Source organism: Parus major, chromosome 1A (genome assembly GCF_001522545.3).
Source record: "Parus major isolate Abel chromosome 1A, Parus_major1.1, whole genome shotgun sequence".
Lineage (NCBI taxonomy): Eukaryota > Metazoa > Chordata > Aves > Passeriformes > Paridae > Parus > Parus major.
In genome coordinates this window covers 44,941,634-44,956,306 of record NC_031773.1, presented here as the reverse complement: position 1 = coordinate 44,956,306, position 14,673 = coordinate 44,941,634, and the positions used below count along the sequence as shown (strand labels likewise).

At 37.4% G+C, this 14,673-nt stretch overlaps 1 protein-coding gene across 7 annotated transcripts in view; it reads right to left on the bottom strand.

Annotated features, from left to right (window-relative positions):
- Nucleotides 1-401: 401 nt before the first annotated feature.
- NR1H4 (nuclear receptor subfamily 1 group H member 4) overlaps nucleotides 402-14,673 on the bottom strand; it is a 36,069-nt gene continuing 21,797 nt past the window's right edge. For 5 of the 7 annotated variants that reach the window (XM_015629234.2, XM_015629232.2, XM_015629238.2 and 2 more), the window contains 6 exons: nucleotides 13,491-13,624; nucleotides 12,871-12,969; nucleotides 12,219-12,318; nucleotides 11,092-11,238; nucleotides 2,292-2,405; nucleotides 402-1,256 (listed from right to left, as the gene is read on the bottom strand). In XM_015629234.2, coding sequence (XP_015484720.1) covers nucleotides 1,018-1,256; nucleotides 2,292-2,405; nucleotides 11,092-11,238; nucleotides 12,219-12,318; nucleotides 12,871-12,969; nucleotides 13,491-13,624 — 833 coding nt within the window. In that variant the 3' untranslated portion in view covers nucleotides 402-1,017. The remainder of the gene's footprint in view (nucleotides 1,257-2,291; nucleotides 2,406-11,091; nucleotides 11,239-12,218; nucleotides 12,319-12,870; nucleotides 12,970-13,490; nucleotides 13,625-14,673) is intronic. The other 2 variants (XM_015629236.2, XM_033514527.1) reach the window with 2 other exon arrangements.

The window sequence follows — 14,673 nt, the reverse complement described above, 5'->3', positions numbered from 1 at the left end:
CCCGGCACACCGCCCCCGGGCTGGGACACGGCTCCCGGCACACCGCCCCCGGGCTGGGACATCGCCCCGGCTGGTACACGGCTCCCGGCACACCGCCCCTGGCTGGGACACGGCTCCCGGCACACCGCCCCCGGGCTGGGACACCGCCGAAGGGCCCCTGACAGCCGGCGTTGTGCCCGGAGCGCTCGGCACAGAGCAGCCCCCGCAGCCTGGGGTCGCGCCGCTAGGAGCGGACCCCGGCAAGAAGAGTCCCCCCAACCCGGCCTGCAGCCCCCGGCGGCATCCGCACCTCCGGGCACAGCATCCAGACACGCTCACCTGTCTGCTGGTGGTGTTTCTGAGAGCCATTAAACACCAGCAAAGTCATTAAGCAAATTAACCTGTGACACACTTTCACAAAGTGAAGATACTCTATAATTTTTACTTCGAAATAATAATGCAATTGAAATTACATGTTGTATCATGAAAAGAGTCTTTGTGTGTATGTGGTTTTTCTCCATCACATAATTTTTCATCTAGTGAAGAAATAACATCTTGCACGCCTTGTATGAACACATTTCAGAGTAGAACAGCAAATGACTATGACATTAACCATTTAGATGGTTTATTACTGCAACTATCTGGAATATATTATTTGACAGAGGTAAAGAACAAAAAACACACTGCAATGAAAAATTATGAATGGAAACTTGCATTTCCCTATTTCTTTACACAGGAACAGTAACTGCAATCAGCTTAATTGCAGTGGGAATTAATTGGGTTCCTCTGAAGAGCTGGTGGGCCCTTTCTGATCAGAGGGTATAAATACAGAAAAAGTTATATTCACATGTGAGAGTCTGATAGCTATACAATATTCTGTGCATAGTGAACAAAATGACTTTTATGAATCCATGGCATGTTTCTATAAAAATGCGGTAAAGAAAATATAATGCACCGTGGGATACTTTTCTATGAAAATAAGTGCTATGTGGTCCTTTAAAAAGATATTTCTCCTAAAATAAAATAAAGAAGTATCCATCACTGCACATCCCAGATCTCACAGAGAAGAGGTGTGAATTTGTGATCATTCACTCTCCATGACATCAGCATCTCTGCATGATGATGGTTAAATGTCCGTAATTCTGTGAGACGACCGAGAAGACATGCAAAGTGTTGAGGGTTATCTGGGTGGTGAAGTTTGCAGACTTTTTGTAAAATATCCAGTAGTGGTTCTTGAAGCCTTTCCACAGAATCTCTGTCCTTTATGTATTGTCGATCTGATTATGGTTTTAAAGAAAAAAACTGGTTAACGAACATATGCTTTGATACATTGCAATTATTTACACTGATAAGTTAATATAAAAATATTCTTATTTATTCTCTGGTCAATGATGTTCATACTTACAAAGAATATTTCTTTTCAAATTAATATGAAATAAAAATGTTCAATGCTGTATTTTTGCTTTAGGGTTTTCACATAAGCTTCCCACTTCTAGCTTGAGGAAACTTTAAACCTTCTCAAAAACTGAAATGTTTTAACTCTGCAATGTTTCACTGGAGTTCTGTCATTTTCTCTCCATGTGGTTCTGCACCAGAATACATCTTGCAATACATTGCAAAAACTGAGCAACAACCTAAGTTCTTGGAGGTGTAGAACTCCTGGGGCATTTAGCTAGTAGAGGAGTGTTCAAGCATGTCACCAGGGTGAAATCAAGCATCTTCACCCTCAGATTAAATTTTTTTGTTAGAAAATACTTGTGTTTTTATTTTGTTCATATAGAAATATGTGTTTGGATACTTGGATTGGGAGGAAAAGAGAAAGACGGGATTTTTGGTCTAAAAAAATTTCCTGAGACACACTGAATCAAAGAGTGATCGAAATACTTCACCTTCCCATCTTTCATGAAACCCGATTTGGAAACCTCCCAATGAAGTCTGAAGACCTTCATTGCCATACTCTATTCTACATTACAGGTTTCCCAATTTCCCTCTAAAATATGTGGCACTCCACAATGGTCAGTGGTGATGTGCGTATAGCCACATCTGGGATCTTCTGAAGGAAGAAGCCTGTGCAGTGAAGAGATGTAGTTTTTAAAAGCATGTTATTTAAGCAGTTTCTTCCTCGTATTCAAAACCAAATGGTGTAGCAGGACATTTGGAGCTTGCATTTATGTGCTTATTAACAACTGAATATACAGAATAAACATGCACATTCACTTACTCCATGTAGAATGTAAGTCTTTACAAATCTCACGTCATTCTCATGCTTTCTTTCCAGAACCACTAATATTTAATTCTGGATGAGAAGTTACCTGGAGATAGGATAACTATGGCTGTGAGCAGTGCATATTCTTCCTGTGTCATCTTCAGCTCTCCAATACTTTTATAAAAATTAAACATGGGAGTTATGAATTCATCTGAGATACCTGTGAGAGTGAAAGAATAGTTACAGAATGTCTTAATTATTGAAGAACTCTGGTTTATTGCTACACAGCAATTATTTCATATTTCATATTGACTGTCTTGGTGGAAGAAATCTAATATAGAAGTCATGATGCAAGACAATTTGTTACAAAAGTACAAGTACATCCTTGTTTTCCAGAGAAAACTAGGCACAGGTAAGCACTGGCAATTTCTTTTTGCATGGTTTCAAAGTCTTTCCTTCAAACAGTTCATTTTACTCTGCAGGTCTGTCCATCTGGCTCTTCAGGACAAGTTTCATACATGTTTTCCTTGTTGTCTGCTGATAATTCTCTTTTGCGAAGCAGACCCTGTGTTCCCTGTCTCTGCATTAGTTATATGGAAACCTCTCAGGGAGTATGGTTTAATTCCTACCCAGCTCTACAGCTAACTGCCTTGGGCAGTTGCTTCAGTTGTCTCCATAAAGGCTCTTAATTAATCCTTTTATGTAGCCTGAAACTTTCATTAGGTCTAGGATTACCTGTAGTCCAGGATCAACTTGCTTGCAACTACTACTACTACCTTAAAGCATAAAGTAATGTATTATAAAATACAGGGCCAAAAATAGCTAAGACCAGGCCTGTTTAAGAATGGGATCATGTGATTCTCTCACCATCAGCAAAAGCCTTTAGGGTTTCCAAACTAAGGCATGCCAATGGGACTTCTTCCTGAATTTGTCATCATATCACAATGTTCTTAGTTAGCCTTAAATTACGGAAGTACTCCATCCTGCTTTTTGGTGTAAAAGAGAAGTCTTGTGACATCAAAATTATTCATTTGTTAAATGATATGTGAGTCACTCAGAGAAGACACCAAACTATTGACAGCAGCTGCTCGCAGCTCTGAAGCAGTGTAGATGTCCAAACCAGTGGTTCTGCTGCAAGAGCCTTTTGGCCTTCCTTGGCTGAAAGGGTGGAAGCTTCCTTGGTTCCCACAGATGAGGGCCATAGGATCTCTTGTAAATTTAATCTTAATTTTTGAGCCTTTCTAGGAGAAGTCCTTATAACTTGCTTTGGGAACCACATGAAATAATACAGGTTTGAGTGTTGCATACAGCACAAAGCTGAAGTCTGGGACTAGTGAGGTTTGGAGTTCCCCGCAGTAGGCGAAATTCAAACTGAAACTCAGCAGGTGGAACTCAAAGAAAGGAAACATGAAGTCACTTGACTCAGCTATGAAACAGTCACATTTTGCTGTGACAGTGAATTTACTTCAAGCAGTGGAATAGTTATGTGTCCCAACAGTGAAAGTATGGTCTCGCAGGGTGTGGTTTATTTTGTGGCTGAGTCATGTGTTTAAACACGACATGAGCAACCTATGTTCACTTCAGATTATAAACTGCAAATCTTGTTTCTGTGATGAGTTCAACACAACTGAGCCCAAGTCAATTAAGGGGATATATATGATGCAGGTCAGCTCATCCTGCAGAAGTTAGTAACACAGCTGGACCTTCTTACAGAGCAAACAATAGTCACAGCATCAAATGTGCTGTGAGGCTTATGTTGTTAGTCATCAGCGTTAAGTACTTAAAATTTTGACTACTTGTTATTGCTGACTTTTGGGGAACCATCTGTCTCTCTCTTGGATGGTTTTAAATGCCAAGGTTCCTTATGTTATGTAAGTTACACATATATATAACACACCAAAGTCTTTAACTTTGCATGAAAGTAGAAAAAAAAAAGAAGTAAAAAGCTGGGTCCTAAAGCAGAGAAAATGAATTTCTTTCATGGAAATAAGTAGCTCAGCAACAACATGAGAAAAATCCAAGACAAACTTGATAATTTTAGAAGTCTCTGTGCAAGGTATCATGCCACTGGACACAATCTTGACAGGAAACAAGAAATGGTAGGAAGTGGGCTGTGACTAAAACTCCCATCATTTTTTTCTCATATTCATAATCTGAATTATTTTCTTTTTTCTTTCGAAGGTCAGGTTAGCTTTCAGCTGAATTAATTAATTGCTTTCGCTGACCCCAAACTCCTCAAATCCTGTATGGCAGAAGTAGGATGAAAATGGTGCTGGCAAACAGGATGAGAAAAACTTATTCAGGTCCTCACTGGTCCAAACAATGCCTAAGCATGTAGTGAAACAATCCCTGCCCAGAAAGCTTATAAGCTAACATTAAGTATGGAAGAGTAAAGTAAAAAAATGAGTACAGATGTGAAATCAAATGAAATTACTGTAGAGGATTCTGCATTAGTGTACTGCAAACAGAGAAATAAAACCATAGCGATGAAAGGGGATAAAAAAGGGATGTCTGAGCAATGCAAGTGATTTACCACTTTTCTAAGGAGAACAGAACTTCAAATTCTTTAAACTGATATATGTCATGAAACAATTATGAAAAAAATCCATGAAAAACAAGCAATTTTGGAACCAGGAATCTTTTCTCTTAGTAGTTTTGTCATCCCACCTATGCTGGAGTTTCCCTTCTATTATTTACTCTTCCTGTGCACTTTACACAAATTGCTTTTCCGTCACAAGAGGGGGCTGTTTTCTAATGTGATTGTAAAGGCTTTGGTCTGGATTTAATAAGCTCCAACAGAAAGAAAAGAAAAGCAGGAAGCACAGGAAACAGACGTATATAGTTCTTTTTTTTTCTTTTTTTCTTTTTTTTCCTAGCTATTGTATGAGATGTTGCCACTTCAGATTATCAGAACAAGAGTTAAAGGTGATTTGGTGCTTTGTAACTGGAAAGTCTAGAGAAGAAATGAGTAACTTCACAGATATGTCATTACTACAAGTTATAGCTCAAAAGAGGAAAGAAAAAAAAATCAAATAGATGAAATTATATTTCTGGCCTCACTGAGAACAGAGAAGTTAGTTCCGCCTAACCCTCTATATTTAGATCAGACAAGAGCTCTGCACAGTGCTGTCAGGAAGGCAGAACTTCCTGGTCACTGCTAATAGTGCCTCCTTCCTAACTTTCTTCAAAAAGGTTTCAAAAACCTTGTTTCATGCAGCATTATGACAGTAAGAACATGCTTATTCTTCATATGTCATTGGGCACCTTTCTGCATTATTTGGATTCCTACCTAACCCAACTCAGCCATCTGCAGAAGATACTGCAGATCAATTGATTATTTTGTTATGTTCATACATGTCTGGCTGTAAAGCCAAGTGTGGTCAGTGGGAAATACAAGCTTTACTGAGTGCAGATTTGCAGCATCAACTGAGCAGATTTAAACCCATGAACATTATTTATTCAACATCCCTTACTTGTACAAGTTCATCTCCATCTGTAATTCAGGACACAGCATTACTTTAGACCTTGTCTTTTTTAGAGGTTTGTTGCTATGATTTCTCTTTAAAGGTAAGGTGACTTATACCTTAACAAGGTTTGCAGTTTCAGGCCATGAATAATTATCTGTTTAACATAACCCTGGAATACATGTATTTACTGTGGTATCAAGTCAGTATTGCCAGCTTTTTGAGACAGCATTATCTCTTCTATTTTGGCCATTTTTCAAAACTGAATAATTAATCTCTTGCAAGAAGAAAGTTTGAGAATAAATGCTAATTAACAGTAACTAGCACCGTGTTATTAATATAGATAGAGATCATTTTTTCTTGATAAACATTGAGGTGTTAGCAAATATGAAACCAAGGGTATATTAGTAGCTGCTTTATGCAAATAAAATATTCTAATTACTCTTACATTTTATCTTTCACATTATTCCATCCACCAGAATTGTTTTTCATGATGCTTATTCACTCTCCCTTCTGAGCTGCTCAAATGCATCGATGGCCCTTTAAACAGTGACCAAATTCACCCCCTTGATGCTGAATGCCAAATCAGGGGAAGATCTAGCCAGGAGAAAAGACACACCAGAGCATGGGCACATACATTTTTGTCTGCCATTATCCTGTAGGGGTTAAATGGCCAACTTAAATGAGATGTTAGCATGTGTTGAGCAGAGCTCACAACCAAGTACCAAACCCCCATCTTCTTTAAAGCAGTCCGTAGGACCTCTGTTAAGTCATAATTGCAAGCAAGGAAACCTTAGTTTAAAACACCCAACCAACCAAACAACAAACCAAGCCTGTAAGGAGGGTGCAAATGACCTTTCCACATACCCTCCTCTAGCAGCGGCCTGAGTGCCTGCAGTGACAAACGAGGGCTGGCACACAGCAGCAGCATCTGCACTGCCTTGAGCTAATCTTCATAGGCAGAGCCTAAAATAAGTTTTTTGGCCTGAAGAAGCACACTTACGCAGAAGAAAGGAGATTGGGTCCCTGACATCTGTTCTTGCTTTCATGGGTACAGATCTATTCTGTAGATATGATTTAAATAATTTTAGCAACTTTATTTGTACTTTAGGTACCTAGCACTGGATGGCTCGGTGTGGCAGATTAGGCAGGAAAGGTGTGTGAACAGAAAAGCTCTTTCCTCTATTCTGCAATTTAGAGTGGTCTAAATTTCTAAATGTTTTGGGCAGTGTGGCAGCTTTTCCTTGAGTCACAGGATGATGTGTCTCCTTCCATGGGGATGCACATGACCATTTGGAGGATTAGACACTTTGGACATATCAGTAAAAATAATTTTGTTTCTCTGCACAAAACCCAGCACAAGGGGGACTTGAAGCACCACCCTTGCTCTAATAACTAATAATCAAATTATAAAAAAACAAGGGCAATGGAAATTATGAGGTATCCATGTTCCAACACCAAATTTTGCTTTTGTTTGAGGGAGCCTCTTATCCATATCAATGGGAACTTTGTATCCCACATGCAATGCCAAAAGGTAGCCTCTTGCCAACACTTTGAAAGTGCAGTTATTTATTTTTTTTTCTTTGGATCTCAGTGTACTTCAGCACCTGTAACCCATCCAGGAAGACAACAGTGTATTTCACAATGTCAGAGGTTCTGTTGCCAACTTAAAATTTGGGTCCACATTCTTCCCTTTCTGTCAATACCAGTATTTTATTTCCCAATACTCAAATTCCTAGAACTGCTCTGTAGAGTAAAATGATGAAATAAAAAAATCTCTGTCTTTTCATGACTACTGGAACCTGGTATCTTTAGCAAAACAAACTACAAATGCTCACAGAGAAAACATTTTGTATCTAAGCTCTATTTTTTAAAAATACTGTACTGCTCAATAATTGGGAGAATTTGCTTTCAAAATAACAAAAAAACACTAAGCATTAAATTACTAGAGGGTCAGCCTTTCATAGAATGAGTCAATCACAATATGATATATGCATAATGAAGTATCAAATAAGATGAGTAAATGGCACCCAATATCAGTAACATTAAAAAAAGTCTGTATTTCTCATTAAGTCTCAATATTATTGTGTGTAGGAGAGGATTTGAGTCACAGGTGCACCTAATGCAAGAATTTTCATAATGGCTTATGGAGAAAGACCATCAGGGCTCAAACAAAGGCAGTCTCTGAGGTGCAGCAGGACTTGAGCAACATGCACAAGCTGAGAAATAAAAATACACCTCATCAGCATGAGAATGAAAATGAATGCTGATAATGCTCAAAGGTCATCACCGCCAGATCTCTGACTTCTTTATCAGAAAAAAACACCAAACATTCCATACAATCAGACTGAGATGGCATAAATATTAATAGATGAGAGCAGCTTCAAAGTGGACATGGTGACAGGTGACAGAAGTCTGGACAGCTTGTGACTTTTGGGCAGGATCACCACCACTCTCCCTGATTTTATGGATACAGGCATCAAAGCTTGACAGCAGAACTTATGTGATATTCAGACATTAGTCCGTACCTAAAAATACACAGACAGAAATTCTGACTAACAGCAATAACTTATGGCTGCTGGCATGGCAATGGACCTCACTAAGAGCCATAAATAATCCTGATTTTTTTGTCTGTTACCTATAAACTTGATTTTAAAACTCCCACTCAACCATCACTGAATTTCTTCTGATTCTCTCTATTATCTTTGTATGTTTCAGTTTGCTGCATTTAGCCTTTTTAGTTTCTGTCTTTATCTATTTGTTTTCCAGTGAAGCATATGTAAAAAGAGGTATTTAATCTCTTCTGGCCATTCTCATCTCTTGGACCAGTATATAACATGATAATGGGCAGCTGCAGCTTTTAGTAGCCTTTGTCTTTACCTGTTAAGACTGGAAAAGATTGCTTACATTTCTATTTTAATGTCACATTTGGTACTGGCTACTATGAAACCTAGAGCCCTGATGTTGAGTCTTATGACATGCAGGAGTGTGAACTGCACAATATTTAGTATTTTTAGAATTGAATATTTGCAATATTTTATTTTACTATAATTTATATTACATATTATTGAAATAACACTGAAAGCTGTATGTGTAAACAGTGCTAACAGAAGAATTTGGATGCCTTTCATTTTGTTTAAACTTTGACACATGAAAATAATGAGAGATTAAGCTGCAAACATAAGCTATTTCTGTAGTAGATATTTTAAAACTATATCAAAGTTTTATTTATTTAAAAGTTAATAGGTCCAGTAGTGGTAATTAAACTACAAATGCAAAGATTTACAAGCTGCTTTTTTATTGTTACAGCCCCATTAAATGCAGCATAGGAAAATCTTTTAAAATAGTTTTGAATTTGCACAAAGTAGATAAATAAAACATATGGGAAATGTTATTTTGTTCAGTATTTTGGCTATTAATAGAGGAAAAAAATACAGTCAGTAGCAGTAAGCTGGATAATACATTAACCTCCTGTAATACATGGAGGAGGAAGTTTTAGCATCAGTATTTCCTCTTGTGTCTTCAACTCTATCCTGGCTTGAGGGAAGATATTTTAGAAATTCTCTTCCAAGAGCAAGAATATAAACATTTGTATTTATATATGCATACACATTAAAAAAGTTATTGTGTTTCATTTCTTGGGAACTATTCAGCCTGGGTGTTTGGTCTAAGAATTTGCTTTTAATTTACCCTGGAGTTTTTTCCCCACAGAAGAAAAAAAAAGAATTGTGGGAAATCTACCACATCTGTTATTTTTCTTAAAATTTCTAAACAAATTTCTTCTAAATTGTTCTACACAAAGTGCTTTTTTAAAATGTGCAACATCACAGGTAAATAATACTAAGGCAGGATACGATGTAATATTCCAGCCAGTAGTGCTATCATGAAGTTAAGCACAAACTTGCAAAATATAAAATTGCATCTCATCTGGATTCAATAGCTGCAGAGAATTAACAGAATATTCTTTAAATTATGACTAAGGAAAAATTATTGGTATGTCATAATGGCTTATGCAATGTTCTGGATGAAAGTATTTCTTGCTTTTGGGTTGTTTTTTTTTTTTTAATGAACAGTTGATACCCTGAACAAAGAAGCTTCATGCTCATTGTACAGATTAGAGAAGAGAAGCTTTCAGTAATCACATTGCCATATGGACTCGTTTCTCTAAAACCTATTTTTATCAAAATGTGGGTTATAGGCCAGTAAAAAAATCTCTTAATGAAGACATTTGAATCTGTGACAACTCATTACAGTTTCCAGGAAACATATCTGACCTTCTTGGCATACTTCTCTGCCTGCAGAACCTAGATCAGAAACTATTCAGTTTCTTCCAGTGACTCTGGAAGTCACTGTTTCCAATCCATCAAACAGTGGATGATGGATTTACCGTCTTATAATCAGTCGAAATGAAAGAAGTATTAAAAACTACTAATTATAAGTGAGTGTGCTAAGCCAAAATAAATACATATGTTCAGCAAGTAAATTATTCTCAAGTTTTCTGACTCCTTTTCTGTGAATCAAATATGTAAGTATTGGCTTAATTTTGCTTACATCAGTAGTACTTTCTGAACTGAGTTCAAGCCCATTTCCATGACTAATATTGAGGTTATATGTTCTTCTGTCTCTTCTCATTCTGATTTTTAAAAAGGAAAATCAGAAACCAGAATCTATGGACTGACTGTCTTATTCAGAATTGTTGATCCATTTGAATGCTCATTGATAGGTATCTGAGGGTTGGATAAAGCTTGCTGGTCAATGCAGAAAAAGGCAAAACATTCAGTATTGTGCTAGTGTAGCACAAAGAATGCACAATAATGTACAACACAACTTTTCCAGCTCTGAGGAACAAACAATATCTAGTCCCATTTGGCTTTTCATAATTATTACAATTTATGTCTAGAAGTGGAACTTATCAGAGTCACTGAGCTTTTGATGGACCTTAAGAAGCAAAAAACATACTGAGAACATGCTGTATTTACAATTCTTCCATGCACCTTGTTCCGTGTGATTCGATTTTACCAGAACAACCCTAACAATTGGTGCTTGCCTTCAGTCATCTCCAATAACATCCTAACATCTTTTTTTATTTTCTTCTTGTAGGGATTGTCTTTGAAAGCTTAATTACCAATACTTTATGTGGACAATTTGAAATGGTAATAGTTCTTCTTCATCATTCTTTCATACTTATCATTGGAGACATGCACTAGGTGTATTTGATGCAGCATTATTCATAATAGCTGCAATGTACTTGTAAAGAGTCCTTTAGCTAATGAAATTTAGATTCAAAGCTCACTTGGATTTGTTCTAATTAATGAAAAGAACAACATTCAGATAAATCTATCTCAATGCTCTAAACAATCTTATTGGCTTCCCAAGGGCCAAACACTGACACAGAAGTGCAATGCTGTGGCTTGGTTTCACCTCATTGAGCAAGATACCTACCACTATTGCGAATTCTTTCTTCTAAAAGGACAGTGTGTCCCGTGGGAAGTTTCCTGCTGAAGATCTCAGCTGAACGGAGGAACATGGCTTCTACTGCTGAGCCCTTCAGCAAAGCAATCTGGTCCTCATGATCAAGGGTTTGGAAGCCTGAGGACACATTAGAGACAAGTCAGGCAGCAAAAGAAACAGTTCCCACTTCTTTCTGTCCTGAAATTCCTGCATGTGAGGTGCCACACATCTGCATAACCTTGGTGCTGGTGTCAGTAGGGTTGCTGAGTGCTGCAGACATTCAAAACTGGACTTCAAAAAATGACATTGATTTGAACCTCCCCAAAGTTTATGAGGATTACACACGTATTTCAGTGATCATGGTACTTTTAGAGAGTAAACAAAGTGTGGTGTAGCATACCCAATAGTAAGAATTTTGTCTAACCTGATACTGCTCCATAATATCTTCTGTCGTGTTTCCACCAGATCTCTCTACACTCCTTTCCCACTGCCATGCTGCTGTCAGTGTTAAAATGTACCTTCCTTAGCTAAAGGGCACCTCTACCATATGCCCAGTGTTCAGCCGTGAGGCAACATGAATTTGGGAGCTAAGAAAATGCTGATAAACTCAGATTTTCAGCACTTGGCCATAAAACACTACGTAAGGACCATAAATATTGGTGCCATCAAGTAGAGAAAGTTCTTGTGTGGGACTCACAGAATCTTTGCTATCAATATTTCCTGAATTCAGTGGATGTTATAACCTAGAGGCATTGCTAGAAAGGCAGCAAAGGAAATTAAGTAGAATCTAGCAAGTGTTAGCAGTAATTTAGAGGAAGACTATTTGGCATTGCAGCAATATATAAAAATAAAATCTCTTTACAGATACAATCCTTTCTCTGAGCATTTTGTTTGTCAATAGCTAAAGGGTGCCACATCTAGGAGTAACAGAGTTTGGATTGTTCAGTCTACTATTCTTCTGAGCACAAAACACCTTTTCTTTGTACAGTATCTAAAAAATGTGTAGAAGGATCAGGCATTTCTAAATAGTCTTTACAAATACACAAAGATTGCCAAAGGCAACAGAAAGACACCTAAGTGTTTCAATAACAAAATTTTCCCCAACACACAGGAAATACCTGGCAGTTTTTTAGTGAATTCCACAAGAACCTGCACATGACTGGTAGCCATTTCTGTTAAAATCAGAAAATTTCCTTCAGCGCTGAATTCCTCATTCAACTGTTAAAAATCAAACAAAATCTGTTAATTTTCACTGACATTCCATATTTAAGACCATAAAATACAAGAACTGTTAGATTAGACCAGGCAAGTGTTCTATCCAATGCTATAACTTGTCTGCAATGTTGTCAAAACCAAATATTTTGGAAGGCAACATAAGAAGTAGACAGTGTCTTTTACTCTAGAAAATATTTTCAAGATTCCAGGCTGGTGTCTTTACAGAAAGGAAGCTTGACAGTGAGTCAAACTCAAATCACTGCCTACAATGACAGTGGAAAAAAACAAAGCTCCAATCAGCAAAGGTTATATTTGATCACAAAAATCTTATTCTAGAGTTGAAAGATTTTTCTTGACATTTAAGTTTGATAAAGGTGTGGTCCAATTTTTGACTGAATGGGAGAGATTCTGCCCCACTTCCAGCATACTTTAAGTCCATAATTTGTTCTATTTACTGCACTTACTTTTGCTGATTACAAATACTTTTTGTCTTGTAATCCTCAGATTCACTATCAATTTAAAAAAAATAAATAAAATATTTGTCAATATACTTACTAATTTTTTTGACACCTCCTGGGGTATTTGTTGTTTACTGTATGAATCCATAATATAATCAAGAAGTTTCTGCTGTTCTGGGGTAAATTCTACCTTCTCCTATACTGGCAAAAAAAAAAAAAAGCCCATCATGAAATGCAGTCATAGAAATGATGTAGCATCTCTTGCTTTAGGCAAAAGATATGCATCTATTTTTCACCATTTGGAGACCAAGGAGATAAGAGGTTTGCTTGTCACTGAGGTTTTTACAGAATGGTACTGAAGAGAGGTGTATAATGCTTTTAAACTGCCTAGGTTTGTGTGGCTAATTATCAGAAATAAGGAAATTTTTAGCAAATAATGAAGTATGTTCAAGTTTTAATATCACATCTCACTGTATGTGATATACATACCACCGAAAAATACTGCATGGACCTTACAGAAGCTTTACAGGATTTTGACTAAAAATATCAGAACTACTATAATCAAGTATTTCCTTGACCTAATGGAAGATAGAGTTTTATTCAATACATGTAGCTCCAGAGGGTTTTCAATAATCTTTTTTTTATTCACTGTACTAGATGCATTTAACAAAAATCACATCACCACTACTATAAGAACTATTACAAGAATTCTCTTACCCTATATATTTTAGTTGTAGAAGTTACTTGTTTTGCATCATGGCCTTCATTGTCTTCATTGACTGTCTGATCTGGGGGCTGCTTCACATTTTTCCGTAGCCTTTTTGATTTGCACTGTATCTCTGTTAAGAGACCTAGGACACATAATGCAACACAAAGCAATTTGATTTATATATGCCTGAGGCACTGAAGAGGTACACAAAAATGCCCTTTATGCCAACAACCTTTCCTGTGCATGCCCTCCTGAATGTGTCATTATCTTTGGATGTGAGTCTACTGAGACAAGCTAGGCACACGCTATGGTTATTCTGGCCCACATGGAGCTTATCTGCAGAGCAAAACAATTGGTTCTGCTGGCACAGAATCCACACACTGGGCATGTCAGGGGCCTTGCTTTGGACCAGGTCTAATCTATTCTTACAGGCAAAAGGCCCATTAGTGATGGGAGTTTGCTGGATTGCACCTTTGGCTCAGTTTTATACAAGAGAAAAGCCTTTCCTGTGCTCCAAGACCTGAACCAAAGTGCAATAAATAGGAACAACTGGAAGACTGTCATCAAAATAATGCTCTTTTGCTCTGACCCAAAAGAGTGATCAAGGTGCAGCTGTTCTTACACAGAGGGCCTTGGATACTTTCAATAATCTTTAAGCAATATTAGGTCTGTTGTGCAGAATCTTTGGGAAGAAAGCCCACGCAGAAGAGGGGATTCCCAGGCTGTAGCCATTACTGTGTCACTACACAGGTGGATCAACAGCTGAAAACGTAGACTCAGAAGAAACTCAAACTGGCAAACATACCTTTAAAATGTACTTAAGAAGTAACCCAGCTGGTCTTGTTATTTTGTTTTACATTGTATTAGAGGAGTGCATAAAGCCCTGGTTTTATTATAGAGTTTCACTTACAAAAAAAAAGGATTTTTGCATATGTAGTTTGGGATTTTTTTTTCTTTTTTTTTTTTTTTTTTTGTTCTAGACTACATTTCAGTACCTTGAAGCAGGAAGCATCCTTGTGTGGATGTCATAAAAACTATCCGTTTTCTTGTACTAAAAAAAGAAGGAAACAATAGGTACCCTACACAACATGGGAAAGAGAGTCAGAAATCACAAATGAAAAAGAAAACACCTAAGTATTCATCTAAAAATAAACTAATCAGCACAGGACTTCTTTCTTTCTCTCTCTCTCT